Below are 17,009 nucleotides of genomic sequence, written 5' to 3'. Positions count from 1 at the left end.
TTTAAACTAAAGACAGATTTACATACTGTATGTGTTTTAACTCAATTTTGTTTTACATATACTTATGTAATGTTACATTCATTCATTTAATACCTTCATTCAATATAAAACAGAAATTTGTGCAATTCTAAAGAACTCCGGGCATCATTTTTTTTCTGTATAGATGCACAACAATAAAACCTAATGTAAGCTATAGTTCTACAGTCATAATAGTTAATACCCCTCTTTCAATCCTATGCTATTTGTTAATTTATTTTTTAATAAAAAATAATCTTATCTGATTTTAAACAGATAATATGGATATATGTGGATTTTAGCACAAATTGTAAATTGTCTCTCAGATTTTAATCTGAGAAAATAGAGACACATTTCTGAGAAAACAGCTAATTGTTCTAAGGTAAAAGAAATGTTTTGACAGCGGTCCAGTGAGAGACTGTTGGTATAACAAGTCTAGATTCTAACAGTAAAGCAAAGTAAGTATTTTTGAGAAAATGTTAAAATCCTAATATATAACTTCAGAATATCATGATAAAAATATATTCGATTTACAACTGCACAATATAAGGAAACATATTCTGCCTTTTATTAATTCATTCTAGTATCTGGTGGAAATATCCACTTGGCTAGGATGGTTGACCCATCCAAGATGGCGCCGCAGATCCCGCCTCTGCTTTTTCCTATAGGCTGACTTCTAAACTTTTAGTAATCAGTACAGTACAATTTATGTTGTAGCCACTGTTTTTTTCGGCTCCGTGTAAAACGGCACACTGCATTACCAAACAGCATATATATTCCGATATCCGGAGTGAAATATTTATGGCGCAATTTAGCCTTTTACGACGCACGTCTTCGGACAACAGGAACTACTTCCGGGTGAGACACAGTGACCTTGGCTGTTTGGAATCGCCATGGCGGCCCTAGTAAGGATCAGCTCCGTTTGCAACAGAGGAGTTAGCCGTGAGTGCTGTACTTTCAGCTGTTATTTATTGTTATTTATCTCTGAAAACATAGTAGTGTTCATGTAATAAATTTCAATAAATCCATAGTTTGTCCTTCTGAAACGCAGCGTTAACTCGGATATCAGTTAGCAAACAGCACGCAGTTCCTGTTTAGAGCAAATGTCAAACCCAGCCATGATTATCTTAATCACTGAACTCCAGTGAAACTCTGACAGAGAGACAGACTTACTGAAGGTTAGACATTAAACTGATTCACCAGGTCTGATCTAAATACACGCTGGTTATTGCTGATTTCTATTTGTTATTAATAGCTCTATTTATAACCAGTGATTTATATAACTTGCTTTGTGTAATGTGCATGGAATTAAATTAAAAGAAAAGCCAGCTAGAGAGAATGATTTGTTCAGATATGTTTCTACCTCTTTTTATTATCCAACTGATAAAATGATATGATTTAAAACGGGTTTGTTCAATATCTGAAATTTCCTTTAAAAAATTCAATTCAATTCAATTTTATTTGTATAGCGCTTTTAACAATTGGCATTGTCCTAAAGCAGCTTTACACAATCAAAATAAATATTTAAATCAATAAAGTATCTATCTATCACCAGTGCATCTAAAAATGTATAATATAAATAAATTCTATAATTTCCTTCATTTAATTTATAATGTGAAACTCATATATTCTAGAATGTTATATGTATAGTGAAATATTTTAAAAAAAAATTTTCATTTTAATTATTACAGCGTATAGCACTTTTATAAGCACAACTATAATCCGGTATCTCAAAATATTAGAATATTTAATTTACGGTTTCCCAGTATCTATATACAGCGAACACCCCACGTTATGAATTTTCGTATTAAAAACTGATATTTTGCGAACGAACTAAACACTGGCTGAGTTGCACGTACATCCGGGAGCCTTAAGCCAAGAAAAGCGAGTTTACAAATTTTTTGTGGGTTCTTTTGCATTCAGTTTAGTGTAGAAAAGCAGCCGGTGCCAGGAGGAATAACAAATTAAGGTTAAATGAGATTTGATGTCTATTTATTCCATGCTTTACTTCATGTCTTTTGTAATAGTTTTTATTGTTTCTTTACATGCAAAAACATAAGATTGTACAGTTGTTAATTTTTTAAAGAACTCTTTAACTTAAATTTTTATGCCAAGGCACCACTGTGTATAAAACAGAATGTCCGTTTGTGGCGCCGTTGTTTGCGTAGACGTCGCCAGTGGTAGTTCTGTCACAGACATGTCACAGGCATTCCTCCCCGGTTGTTACAGTAGGCAGCATCATCATCAACCTTTGTCATACTGTGAGCTTGTTACAAGCATTCCTCACTAAATGTAACAGTAGGCAGCATTGTCCATGGATAAAACATGTACTTTAGGCTAAGTTTATAGTTACTGAAACACCTGAACATTGGAACAAAACATTGGAGCAGCGTGAGGAGCGGCAGCAAGTTGACCACACACTCCATTCGCAGGTAAATGGTAGCATACAGGCATCAGGATCTGCATGTGGGTGGAATGAATGATTGTCAAGTAAAGTCAAGAACTTGGGAGAGTTTCACAAGGAATGAAGTGAGACTGGAGTGAATTTATCAAGAGCCACCATGTACAGATGTCTTTAGGAAGTGGGCTACAGTTGTTGCGTTTCTAGTATCAGACCACCCCGGAAACAGAGACATCAGAAGCGTCTCATCTGGGCTATGGGGGAAAATTACTTGGTCAGTGGTTCAATATCCTTGTTTCAGGAGAAAGTAAGTCTTTTGGGTGACACGTCATCTGCTGGTGTTGGTCCACTGTGTTTTATCAAGTCCAAAGTCAGCACAAAGTACAACACTTCATGTTTCCATCTGCTGACATGGATATAGATGGCGTTTCATTTTTCAGCAGGAATTAGCACTTGTCCACAGTGTCAAAACTACCACTAACTGATTTGCTGACCATGATATTACTGTACATGATTGTCTAGCCAACTTGCCTGACCTGAACCCCCCAGAGAATCTACAAGTTACTGTCAGGAGGAAGATGAAAAACATCCCGACCCAACAACACTGAAGAACTAAAGGCTACCATCAAAGCAACCTGGTACTTTAGTAACACCTCAGCAGTGTCACAGGCTAATCATGGCTTTGCCATTTATTATTTCAGTAGTTTGTGCTGAAGGAGCCCTGACCAAGTACTGAGTGCACAAATGAACATACTTTTTCCGAATTTCTGTCTTATAACTTTTTGATTGATCTTGTGAGATATTCCAATATTTTGAGATTCTGGATTTATGTAAGCTGTAATAATCTAAATTAAAACAAGAAAGGCCTGAAATATTACACTTTCATGTAATGAATCTAGAACATATACGAGTTTAATTTTTAAATCAAATAACCAAAGAAAATTAACCATTCCACAATATAACATTTTCAAGATGCATTGTAGTGCCTTATGTACATAAACTTATCTTGTTTAACAGTCTCTTCTGCTGTTTTCCTCCAGCTCTGTTATTCCGCAGCGCTTCTCTCATCAGACCTTTGGCAGCATGTAAAAAGGACCAGGACCACCAGTACTTGCTCAGAGCCAAAATACATGCAACACCATCCTGTAATGGTAAGCAGAATGCAAAACACATCATCGGACAATAACACTGTTTTAACAAAACCTGGCCAACTGGATTGCACCGGTTTGCAGGTGCACAGATCTGTCTCACATCTTTTTGTGTCATGCGTGTGAGTGTTTGGAGTTTGTAAAAGCTTTTTCAAATGTAACTAGGTTTCAGTTACATTTACAGTCTCTTGAGGTCAGTAGTTTTTAGTTGCGCTGAATGCTCGGTCATGGCATCTCAATTTACTTTATGAACAGACTGCCTGCTTTATGTCCGAAATGCTGGCTTTCCAAGAACTCCTTTAATGGCCCGAACATGGAGGAACAGCTTGGAACAACTTCAAGACTGTACGAGTGCCTGTAACATGCAAGTCGTGTTGGTGAACAATTGTCTGAACAGTTCCCACAGACTGTCTCTCCTTCAAGTTGCTGAGAAGAGTTTCACAGATCAGGCGTTCCACGCACTGAATGTATACAGAAACGATTGCAGTGGACTCCGAGCCACCTTGACACTGATGTACAGCCTTTTTAAAAATGTTTTCACCATTTAGATGTTTTATGGTAACAGTCTCTTACCATAGTCAACAGTCTCTCAACAGTTCTTTTTTAGATTCTTAGAGACTCATCTTCATTGCCAAACTGCTCCTCCAGATGTTTTGTACTTGTTCACTTCCTACACATAACGGCATGTCATTAAACTGTCAGTGATTTTCCACAGCTGTCTCTGGGACTAAAGCGGCCTCCCTGCACTGGACGGGAGAGCGAATGCTGAGTGTTCTCCTCCTAAGCATGGGTCCTATCGCCTATTTCTACCCTGGCCCTGTCATGGACTACTCCCTGGCTGCAGCGATCACTCTGCATGGCCACTGGTAAGAATATATTCCCCCTTTTAACCTTTTGGTCATTTCTGTTTTAAAGGGAAAACCAAAAATAAAAGTTGGTTGGTTGGCTTTGGAAAGAAAATGAAAATCTGAAGATTCGCTGCCTTGTTAGGGGGAAAAAAAGGTGAAACAACCCTAGATCATAACGCTGCCTCCAGAGGCTTGTACACTGGCCACTGTGCATGATGGGTGCATCGTTTAATGCTCTTCTGTTCTTACTCTGATGGACCCATCACTCTGGAAAATAGTCAGTCTGGACTCATCAAATCACATGACCTTTTTCTATTGCTCATTCAAGCCTTTTTCCAATTAGTCTCAATATAACAAATAGCTTTCTTACAGCACTACAGCTGTTTAGTCTTGTTCTCTTTACATTGTGTGTGAAAACACACTTATTTTCACTATTAAACATAGCTGTGATTTATAATGTCTGGCTCTACGCAAACTCCTGTATTGAATTGTTCACACTATTCTTTCAGGTTTTAATAATGTATTAAACACTTTGTTTTTTCACACCCCTGATTCTAATTTAATCATCGCCAAGTCCTACCAGTCATTAGGCCACCCACCCGCAACAAGGCTACAACTACTGTACCAATCAGGGATGGCCAAAAGCTGTCCGAGACCGCATCTTTTAGAGCTTGTTACCTCTGCGCCACACGGAAGTGCATATTAGACAGTTCTTAACCCAAAATCAGTCATTTCTGCATTTTCCTTATTTGTTTAATGCAGGTAAATAATTTGACCTTTCTATATTTGTTAAAGTACCCTTGTCAGAAGAAAGTGCTACGAATACATTGAATAGTTGATATTTTCTTCTACTGCTGTTTAAAAAACTAACTCAAATGAATGAGTAATTCGCTTTGGTCTTACGTTTAGGAATGTAAAACTACTGAAAGCAGTTTATCAAAAATAGCTTTACTGGAGTAAACTCATTTCTATTTGCTCTTCACAGAAACAGTTGCCCCTAAATTACTGAAGCACAAAATTTACCTATAATATGAACATTTTGACAATTAATACGCTACTGTATATGTAACTTTAACATATAAGTATCTCAACTGTATAATGGATGTTGATCCAGTAGGAAGGCCTGGTGTGCTCAGCGGGTCTTTGGTTCCAGGGCAGGAAACTGTAATGCTAAACCACACAAAGACATCTCGTATAGATGGTGGCTTTTCAGCTTTGTGGAAACACTTTAAGGAAGGGGCACATACAGTACCTATAACTGTGATGTCAAATTTCATACGCACAAACATACAGTGGAGTACTAGATTTACATTTTACAATTTAAATTATGCAAAATATGTTTAGTTAAACACTCTAAACTAATTGTGTGGAATTTCTCTTTCAGGGGGTTGGGCCAGGTTGTGACTGACTACGTTCACGGAGAGTCGAAAATCAAGTTGGCCCGAGCAGCTCTCTTCATTCTGTCCACTGTCACCTTTGCAGGGCTTTCCTACTTTAATTACCATGATGTAGGGATCTGTAAAGCTGTGGCTCTCCTCTGGAGTAAGTAGGTGGACTGTTGGGAAAGTGGTCCGGGTCCTGAAGGTTTTTTTCCTCCCCGGTTGGTGCAGAATCCATTGTAAATTGTATGAATATAATTTTGACCAGATTGATTCATTAGTGTTTAAAATTGCTGTTCACCAAATTGAATATTTTTTCAGCTTAAATTATGACAGCATATAAATACAGGGGTATGGGCTGACCCTTTTTTTTTTTTTTTTTTTGGAAAGTGCATTAAAGCTTATATCCACACTGAATGGTTTTCATAGGAATAGTCTTTGTATAGATACCAAGGGGAAATATCCTAACAATTGCTGTGCATGTCAAACATCAAATAATATTTTTTTTTCATGTGTTGAATTATTTTTATACACTGAAAACACGCATGAGAACCTTTTCCTCGTTCTGCCTTACTTCCCGTTTAAATCGAACTCTGATGTCATCTTTTTGGAAGGAAGAACTTTGAGTCAGTAACAGGCACGGCTGTTAAATCTATTAACTTGACAGCCTTAATTCAGTCTAATTAAGCATTTTCATGCATACATTTAACATGGCCTTATTTCTTTCATTGATCATACTTTGAATTTTACTCTTGTAAAATTTATCATACTCTTGTAATTTATCTGCAACCATGGTGAGAATACTGTAAAACGAGTCATCTGCTTACGTGTAAACATGTGGGTCTTACATATTAAGACATGGACTCAAATCTGCCAGTCTGTCACTTAATGTTATTAAACAGCTTTATCATATATAAATGCTTTGCATAAGGCAATTTATCTTTGACCTCACTGAAATAAAGGACTGAATGGATTTAAATCTTAAATCAATGAAGTTGTGCAAAGCCTCTCTTGACTCCATTTTTTCTTGTTGTATTTTCTTGCAAATGCAAAGGGGGGGCAAGATATAATCTAATTATGCTAATATAAAAATAAGATAAAATACAATTCTTTTCATTCTGCTAATTAACTGAGTAAGTGTATCCTGGTAGGAAATAACAAGGAACTGCTGTTATAACGATCTACAATAAAGCCTAGATCAGGGCTCTTCTTCTCCAGTCCTGGAGGGCCAGGGTCCAGCACAGTTTGTACTGTAATTCACCAAACTGTGCTGGACACTGGCCCTGTAGGAAGAAAGTTGAAGAGCTCTGGCCTAGATCCTTTATAAAGCAGAACTTCATGACAAAAATTGCTCTGAATTGCACATATGAAATCAAGTGGGTAAAAAATGTAACAGACAATAAATTATTGTTAAATGGGGGGAAGGAAATCAGCACTAAAGCTTGCCAGCTAGCTCGTGAAAGCATGAAGTGCCCAATTTTCTTGACTTTGGACTTGATGAAACACAGTGGACCAACACCAGCAGGTGACATGGCACCCCAAGTAACAAGTGACTGTAAAAACTTCACACTGCCCTTCAAGCAGCATGGTTTATATGCCTTTCCACTCTTTCTCCAGACTCTGGGACCTTGATATCCAAATGTAATGTGCAAATGTGAAATGTAAAATTTTACTTTAATCTGAAAAAGGGGCCTTTAGACCACTAAGCAACAGTCCAGTTTTGTTCCTCCCATGCCCAAGTAAGCTCCTTCGTCTCTGGTTTAGGAATGTGTAGGCATAAGGAATGCAAGCATATTTTCTGAAAACATGTGTACATGGTGGCTCTTGATCCACTGACTCCAGTAAAGTTTTAAAGTTCTCCCGAATTCTTGACTGGGCCTTGCTTGACAATCTTCAGTCATCCTTGTTGTTTTTGCATGTTTACAAATTATACGAATCCATTCAACTTTCCATGAATATACTTCAATACAGCAGTGCGTACAGCCAGCCCTCTCAGCTGTGACCTTCTGTGGCTTACTGTCCTTATGGATGATCTTCTGGACAACTGTCAAGTCAACAGTCTTACCCATAAAGATGGTTGCATGTACTGACCCAGATTGAGAGATACATAATCAAAATAAAACAAAAAAAGCTTAAAATATTTTGCTTTTCAATTAATCAATATATAATATATGGGTTAAATTTTTTTAGATGCACTTTTGTATAGGTCTGATTTATAAGTAACATCATTTCTTTTAATTATGGATATGGGGATGGGTTTTGATAGGAATTACAACCCTCAATAAGTAAGCCTAAATTATTTTACCAACAAGGGTTTCAGTTTGTCAGGTGCAGAGAAAAATATAATTTAGCAATTGATCAGACAAAAATGTTTACAAAAAAAAATTAAGTTCCCATGTTGCTAGAAAACATCCTGTATTGCATCAACAGACCGTAACAAAGCTAGAACATAAAGATACCATAAACCCTTGACTACAACGTGTTGAGCAAAAAAAGAATGTCACAGTATAACAATGAACTCTGAACCAGTCATAAGATGACAAAACTGAATTATGAACTTCCAATATCACTCAAGTTGCTGTTATGTGTTCAAGCATGTTAAAATAAACATATATATTGCAAAGTTAGCTTTTAGACAAAGTAATATTGTCAATAGTCTTTTATACAGGATTCATAACAAAATTATTAGAGCCTAAGAAATAAACGCAAAAATCATAACAGCAAAATGCAAAAACATCAGACTTTCACATAGTCAAATCAAACTCAAATCCCAATTATTGCTCCAGTACCCTACCCGGTTTACCCTCTGTGTCAGATGACTATCCCTGTAGTTTGTCTGAAATAATAGCCAAAGACCGTTTAAGGTGCTCCTTCTTCTCCTTAAGTTGTGACTCCAAGGTCAAAGCTTCGGTCAGAATGTTGGTCAGCTCCTGAATCTGTGCTGCTTCCACCGCAGCTCGCTCTCTAAAGACATGTCCACATACAGACAGAAATGATCAGTGAATCTCAATGTACTGTATGTGTATAAGCTTTGTTTGGTTTTGTTTTTTTGCTATGAAAAAAACAAAACGTGACATGCGTCAGGTCGTGCATTCGATTTAATTTGTAAAATAACAACTGTCATTATCGCAAAGCAGCTTTACACAATCAAAGCAATGATGGATAATATTTTGGATTTAACAATTATTAATTATATATTATGAATGCACTCAATATGAATGTGGAATTTACATTGTTGACTCTTGAGTGTCTACAGGGAATTACACACAATACTGCACATCGTACTCTATATAAATTACAAGCTGCTCATGTTTATACCATAGTGTACTGTACTTTATTTTACCACATCATATAACAGCACATATATCCAGCTGCAACATGATCTGTGTTTATACTAATGTGTTATGTTATTGTTTAGATATTTACATTTTATAAGACTGTTACTTGTACTGCAGACACTAAATCATAAGTCAATAATAATCACATATATGTTGTCTAACAAATAATTTTATAACTGTTAATGTGGTGAAGATTGTGTGTTTGGAGGCATTTATTTTACGGTTACGGAAGGAGTTTCTCATTCGCGTTTAATATTTTAGTTTGTTGTGTGCAACACATCAAACAGATACAGAAAGACAGAAGGTGCCTTTAATGGACCCAAATATGCATATAGCATGTAAATATCTCAGAATTAATCAGAATGGGATGAATATTAAATGAAGTAAATATTAGACATGTTAAATGCTCAATGCTAATGTTTCTTGCTTTTCAGAATAAATATATTCCTTTTGTGCATGTTTGTCCATGTGGAAGTAACATTGGGTGTTCCCAAGAAGGAGGTTTTTCTTCCATTCCTGACCATTTTACTGCATAAGAACAACTCTTTCCCACCAGTCTTTACTTTCATCTACTAGGTCTTTGGCTGAGGAACCATTTCAAACATAGTAAAACCTCTAACCAATCAAAGATGAGACTGAGTTCTTCTAACCAATCAAAAGGCAGAAGGTGAGATTTATCAGAAAAGAAAGGAAGCCTAACCTAACCTCAAAGTTAAAAAAAATACCTTTTTACTTTTTCTTTTTGCATCTTCTTTTGTTATATTCCTAGCAGATAACGAAAACTGTTACAGTTAAACCTTGGATTGCGAGCATAATTTGTCTTGTATATCAAAGTGAAATAATGGAAACTCGGATGATTCGTTCCACAACCAAAAAATATTCATATAAAAAAATCTATACAAAATATAAAGTAAAAATAAAAAAATTAACCTAAGCTTTACCTTTGAAAAGAAGCATGGCGGTGCAAAACGATTTTCTTACACACATAACATGGAATCACTGCTCTGTCAGTAAGCTTCTTTAACAAGGAACGTCTCTAATGACACTTGCTTTTACTTACTTTTGAGGATTTTGCGGAAATCACTCAATCACTCATCTTCTATACCGCTTTATCCTGTATTCAGGGTCACGGGGACCTGGAGCCTATTCCAGGAGGCTTAGGGCATGAGGCGGAGTACACCCTGTACAGAGTGCCAATCCATCGCAGGGCACACACAAATTCTCATTCACAGACTTGTCTTGCAACATGCTCGCAGACCAAGTACCATACAATCTAAGGTTTTACGTATACCCTGGCACATCTTTTTAGATCAGCTTCGATGTAAACAGTCAAGTCGGAAGCTTCAAACAAAATGATTTCCACATACAGTACACATAGACAGAATGGCGGGTGAAGAATGATTGTTTATCACAGCTATAATGTAGATAAGAACAGGAACTAACTTGACTCTTGAATATTCAAAATAAATTCAATTATAAACCATTAAAGCACGACATGTTCTTCAGTAATAAATTAAACATTAAACAAAATTAGCTATATTTACATGGACAATATTTCTTCAATCTTGAATCCAACTGAAATTATTCTGATTAAAGATTCCAACTTAATGATTCACATGGACGCTGATCTGGTAAGATGTGTGTTTAAATCCTCAAAGCATTTAATCAGAATGTAACTATTTTTAGACATATGAAAAGTGGTCCTGCCTGCTAAACCGCTGCTATAAGCGGAATAACATGCTTAAGAATGTGCTCTTGGGTACTATATCTATATATTATACTGCATACATAAATCATGTGATAGCCTCTCAGTTTAATTTCATTTGAAGCTCTCATTATTTAGCTGCCATTTTGCCCCACTCAAGTCTGTAGAGATCAGCTACTTCTGGTCAAGTCCCTCATTAATTTTTTATAACTGTTTTTATAGAAAGGACTGTTCATGTCTGTGCACCTACCTCAGCACCTCTAAATATTTATTGAACAGGAGATTGATGTCTCCGACTGCGTCTGAATGAAACAAGCATATTAAACAGGTATTAAATGATGAAGGATCCAATTGGTCAGTTATTATTTATTTATGTTATTCATTTAAGGTAGTATTCAGAAATTGATATCTAAATATTTAGGATGAAACCAGCTTAATGTACTGAACACTTGCTGTTTAATGTACAAATAAAAAGCATATACTGAAGAAATACCTGACCATGCTGTTTCAAACGCATCAGTCCCATCCACTGTGGGTGATTTAGTACAAGAGACCTTCATCTTCTTTGCTGGGGAATCATCACAAAACCCACCTCCATATTCGGCCTAGAAGAAACCATCAGGTTTACATAAAAAAAAAAAAACCTGATAAGACTGTAAATGACTTTCGATCAGTAATTTAAGCTTTAGTGCCAGCATTTAACAGAATATCTTACTAAGACTGATTTCCTGCTGTAAACCACATTTTTTTTAAATGAATGAATGAATTAGTATCCTCAGTTATGGCTGACCTCTCAATTGATATTGTACCAACAGCAAATCTGCTATTTCTACTTTTTAAAGTAGTTTAAAAAGTAGTATTGTACTTCACCACATTTTAAAACATATTCGTTACTGGGTTAAAAATAATAATTGTAATTATTCTTAATAATAATAATAATAATAATAATTATGCAATGGGGAAGGAAAAAAATTGCAAGGAAACCACTGCACTGATTGATTGTTGGGCATGTAGAACAAACACACTAAACTCACAAAAACAATGCAGACCCAGCTGAAAGTGAAATGCCATTAAATTATGAATTATTTGCTATTTTGATTTTAAGCACAAACAAGGCAACAGCTTTATTATGCAAAGGTGTTCCTTCAATTAAAAACAACTAGGTTGAGATTTATATCCCATTGTCTTTTCTGAACCACACTACACCACTCACGCTGTTAAAAAAAGTAACTCAGTAACTTTTACTCTGAGTAAATTTTTTATGAGCTACTTTTTACTTTTGTAGATTTTTAGACTGGTAACTTTACTTTGTAAAATTTTACTGAAGTAACTACTTTTACTTGAGTACAACATTTTATTACTCTTTTCACCTCTGGTTATAATAACCTCCACTTTTCCGCTAGATGTTCGAGCATTTCTATAGGGACTTTTGGTCATTCAGCTAAGAGAGCCTTGCACCACCTGGGTCCAGGTTTGATTCCCGTCTATGTGTGCATCTTTGCATGTTCTCCCTGTGCTTGGTGGGTAACCTCTCAAAGTAAAAAAGACATGTAGATTAGCCTAATTGACGTTCCCAAGTTGCCCGTAGTGTGTAAATGAGTGTGTATTTGTGTGTACTCTGTGATGGATCGGCACCCTGTCCAAGGTGTACCCTGCCTTGTACCCTGCCGTAAGTCTCCTGGAAAAGGACCCTGTATACAGGATAAAGCAGTATAGACCATGAATGAGTGAGTGAGTGATCTATAAGAGCATTAGTGAGATCAGGTACTGATACAGTGTGAGTCTAGTATTCAGTCAGCAATCCAGTTCAACCTAAACTTGTTTAGTGGTGGTATAGTGGTGTTAAGGTCAGGGGTTGGGCCCAATTGGGGTTCTTCCACGCCAATTTTTTTCTTCATGGAGCCTTCATGAACCTCATTTTGTGTACCGTCATGTGGGAACAGGTTTGAGTCCTGTAGTCTCAGTGATGGGAAACTGTAATTCTACCACGCCCAAAAACAATAGCGCCCTTCCACTTTTTTGGGCATATATTAATCAGTCATCAATACGCAAATTATTATGCTTAACTGTGGTGTCAACCACCAGAACATTAGCAGCGGATCCTTTGGGTGCTGTGGGTTGCAGGATGAGGGGTTCGTTAATTAGACTTTTATCGAGACTTTTTTTTAGACGTTTATCCAGTGCATCCGTGGGTGTTGGATGGGACTGTGATCTATGGATAGCTGTGCTGCACCGGGTGTTCCAGTGGCAGCATTGACTTTACCAAGTTGTGCTGTATTCGCTTTTCGTGTGGGATTGGACAAGACAGGCGATCCTTGCTCCCTACAGGTATAAATGAGCCTTGGGTGCCCACGATCCGGTTTCCTGGTATATAATTGTATATGATTATATCAATAAATGTTAATCAAGGAAATTATACTTGGCTTGTTTATTATCTATTAAAAAGGACACAATATTTATTTAGCTGTAAATGTTATCTTGAATTGTGTGATATATACGTATAGTTTCAATTCTTGGTGTCTGAGTTTGGGTGGCATGGCACGTGACAGATGATGTCCAAAATTTCACTTCACTTCTCCAGTGCTTCAGAATACATATCGTTGGGTTAATGTCAATGATTTGGAGCTAAAAGTACCCTATATATGCAATGCTTTACTCATACAAGACAATGTTGTGTGATGAGAAGGAGTTACTGTGGAAAAATGGTGACCTTTAGTGGAAAATGAGGATGAGATTTTTACTTCATTCCACCAAATAAGATAAGTATCCTTGTTGTTCTGCATAATCATGTACTAATTACATCACAAGCATTCATTAGTCACAACATTCATTTATTTTCTATGCCGCTTATGCTGTACAGGGTCACTGGAAGCCTGATGGTGCTTTAGTAAATGGCAGCTTAAATTTCCGCAAAACCATCAGATGTCGCTGATGTCAGATCTTTAAAAGGCTTAATTCTTCATCTGCCCATTACTAATTATAATTTCTATATTTGAAGTGTAAAAAAGTAACATTTTAACCCTGGTGAAAATGTTAATATTAAAGTTTTTAAATATAGCAGTCAAATGATTTATTATGTATACAAATTATGTATTAATAACATTTTACCTTTCCTTTAAGGCACTGCAAAGGAAAACTACTTGAAATGTCTTAAAATTTCTCTTCCGACGTGGATAGTGACTTGCTTGACCAAGGGCATTTTAAACAAAGAGAAAGAGGTGTTGTTCTTTTTGATGCATTTATTTAACAATTTTAAATTTTAATACTTTAAAATGAAATTTTTATCATAGTTTAATAAACATTAATTTTTCTAGTTTACATAGAGTTTCAATCAGGACTCATTGTTAATAAATCTGTCAGTCTCATATTTAAACACAGCATCCTAGACTCCGAGACAATATTCACTTTCTCTACACTACTACACTGTACTTTCTCTTTACTACTCTATTTATTGTTGCCACAGGAACACCTAGCAGTGCTAACATCGATCTCTTTGTGTCCGCTGACTCCGAAGTATCTCGCTAGTGAAAATGAAATGTCATTAAATCTCTTGCAGAAGACACAATACCCTCTTGCGGAGAAGCACAAGAAGTGATGGATGACAAAAACAAATGTCATTTGTCCTGATTTTAGGGCCTATGTTAATACATTTGTAAGCCGCTTTTTGATTGACAGATTGTTTATTTCACTTTCAACTAATCTTTCCGGGAAAAAATTCATCAGAGGATTTTGAAATGGTTAAGGATCATTTCAGCCTATACACAACAGAAGAAAGCACCAAAGGAGAAGACAGCATCTATAGTACCTGAGTTTGTTTGTGGTGCAATTAGAAGAGGACATTAAAGGTGCAGTATAACAGATAGACTTTGCTGTTCTTCCAGATGATACAAGAAAGATATGGCCTACAAAAAGGTTTTTTCAGGTACGTGCAACTTGGATATATTTTTTTTTATTACAGATACAGTAGTAATCATTAATACTACCTCTGGTATGTAAAGGGCTTTTTGTTAATTTTCAAAATAATGCAAACAGTGTATAATTTTATTTTATAGATCTTTAATTCCTAACTTCTCTTTCTCCTTTGATGCTACTAAGCAAAGCCTGAGAAAGAGGTCTAAGCCTTTCTATTGATGACACAGACCAGTAGGAAGTCTAGAACTATGCAAAGGATATATCTTGTCTGTAATTAACCAAATCTACTCAGTTTAAGATTCTACATCGTATATAACAACTGCTCTCAGAAATAAGATGGATCCTGGTGTATCCCCAATCTGTTGTAAATATAAATATGAACGGTATTGTGTTTGCCTTATCCATTGCTTGTGGTCATGTGTTAAAATACAAAGGTACTGGTCTAGTGTTGTGGATGATAAGGGTGTATTATTATTATTATTATTATTGTATTTGTCTGGTTGTTGAGTTTAAATATTAACAACAATTCTCCAGGATCAGTTACTGCACCTTTAATTCTTAGATTAACTCTTATTGTGAATCCTCCAAAGAAAAACAAACAAAAAAAGTGCAAAAAACAATTCTCATAATATTAATCCAATAACCCTAACATTAAATAAGACATATAGAAATTATTTGGATGTGCGGTGTGATTTCTGATGTCTAACTCTGATTACTGGGTTTACCTCTGGCACTTTCTGTTTACCTCCTTTAACGTCTGCCCCCCTGAGTGTCTTTGGTGATCCTGTACCCGTCATTGTCCTATTCATGAAACATAAAAGGTGTTTAGAAATGTCAGATATGTCAATCCAGATTTACTCATTAAACCGAATGACACTATTAGAAATAATAATGAATAAATAAATATTAGATTAAATATGTCCATTTCAAAGCGGGCTCCTGATATTCTTTAATAACGTATGCTTTAATAACTGTCTCCATCTTCTTTTACTCTGAACAGTTCTTGGACAATCATTGTATTGCAAGTATGTTATTTTCTCTGATCTTTTCGTAGATAATTTTTGCAAAAAACAAGACTGTATCGAAAAGTTGAGATTTTGCACACCACAGATCTGTTCGCTTTTGCTGTATGTCCTCCCTTAGACACCTTAAAACCTGCCAGTAGAATTCGCTATCGACGGTCTGGCCCCTGGGGACGAATTTCCGATGGAGAATGCCGCGAATGTCGAACAAGACGATGAGCATGCACTTGGTTGAGCTGTAGACATGCCTCGCCTTTTTCAGCTGTGGGAATTATGGGCTCTTACCCATCATGCGGAGACTGTTGCTTCATCTCAGGGTCATACCCATACACCAGTTTGGGTTTTATCACCAGTAATGATCCTCGAAATGAAGTACGGGTCATTCACGGCATGCTGATGGATCTAGTCTATCTAGTCTCTTGGCAGACTTTGACGAGATGTTTCTTCTGCTCCTCGGTCAGCAGCCTGGGGACGAACTTGGCAGCAACACATCACATGTTCAAATTACACATGAGGATTGCCTGGACTATTATGTATGACACACCGACAATGGCAACAATGTTGTGGATTGTTCTCCAACAATCATCATGCACAAGTTGCTAACTAGTGTTCCTGATCTCTTGCCGACTTCCAGTAATGTTCTTCCGCTCTTGAAGCATGCATGCCAGTCCAAACACCTTAAAACGACTCATTCAAATTATGTGACACTTCTCTTTGACACAGTTTCAGACAGTTTTCTAACTAGCTGTCCATGATGACACTGCAGACGTGGTAACGCACATGGTCAGAATAGCTCTAGTTACACAGCATCCACTGTCCACAGGACGATGTCTTTTGGCTCACTGACTTATGAATGTCAGTGCTCCCTGTGACTGTGCGTGCAGCCTTGTGCTACCATCTGTTGGTGTCAGTCCTGAAGCTTTTAATACCACCTTGTACTTTGTGACTAGAAACTATGGTGAGTGTAAGCTTTTGCACTTCATGACAACAGCGAAAAATAATAATAATCAATAATAATAAATAAATTGAAATGAATAGAAACAGGCCTGATTAATATGGTTGCAATAGGTAACAATCCTAAACCTAAGAGATATTTCAATTTTAAAATGTTTTTAGTAAATTATATATCAGGGGACAAACGATTTAATCTATCTAGCTAATTGGCTAAATTTTATGCTATCTGGCTAACACTCGTGTTTGCTAAAGTACATTAATTTACCTCCAAATGTAAATATTCGGTG

General features: G+C 36.4%; 1 protein-coding gene across 1 annotated transcript; it reads left to right on the top strand.

The window, feature by feature from the left end:
* The first annotated feature begins 850 nt into the window (after positions 1 to 850).
* sdhdb (succinate dehydrogenase complex, subunit D, integral membrane protein b) lies at positions 851 to 6,781 on the top strand. The gene is made up of 4 exons (XM_053507299.1): positions 851 to 957; positions 3,457 to 3,567; positions 4,280 to 4,430; positions 5,797 to 6,781. Exons 1-4 carry the CDS (start codon positions 909 to 911, stop codon positions 5,960 to 5,962), a joined length of 477 nt encoding a protein of 158 aa, XP_053363274.1. The 5' UTR covers positions 851 to 908; the 3' UTR covers positions 5,963 to 6,781.
* Positions 6,782 to 17,009: the final 10,228 nt, after the last annotated feature.

The sequence above is a fragment of the Clarias gariepinus genome, chromosome 11, assembly GCF_024256425.1.
Source record: "Clarias gariepinus isolate MV-2021 ecotype Netherlands chromosome 11, CGAR_prim_01v2, whole genome shotgun sequence".
NCBI lineage: Eukaryota > Metazoa > Chordata > Actinopteri > Siluriformes > Clariidae > Clarias > Clarias gariepinus.
Note: the sequence above shows the minus strand (reverse complement) of the source record. Positions and strands in the feature narration are given on the sequence as shown.

Excerpts from the sequence above, each read along its gene's own strand:
- sdhdb (XM_053507299.1), top strand. The coding sequence starts at position 909 with ATGGCGGCCCTAGTAAGGATCAGCTCCGTTTGCAACAGAGGAGTTAGC. Across the intron at positions 958-3,456 it reads TTGCAACAGAGGAGTTAGCC|CTCTGTTATTCCGCAGCGCT; the intron begins GTGAGTGCTGTA and ends GTTTTCCTCCAG. Across the intron at positions 3,568-4,279 it reads TGCAACACCATCCTGTAATG|CTGTCTCTGGGACTAAAGCG; the intron begins GTAAGCAGAATG and ends GATTTTCCACAG.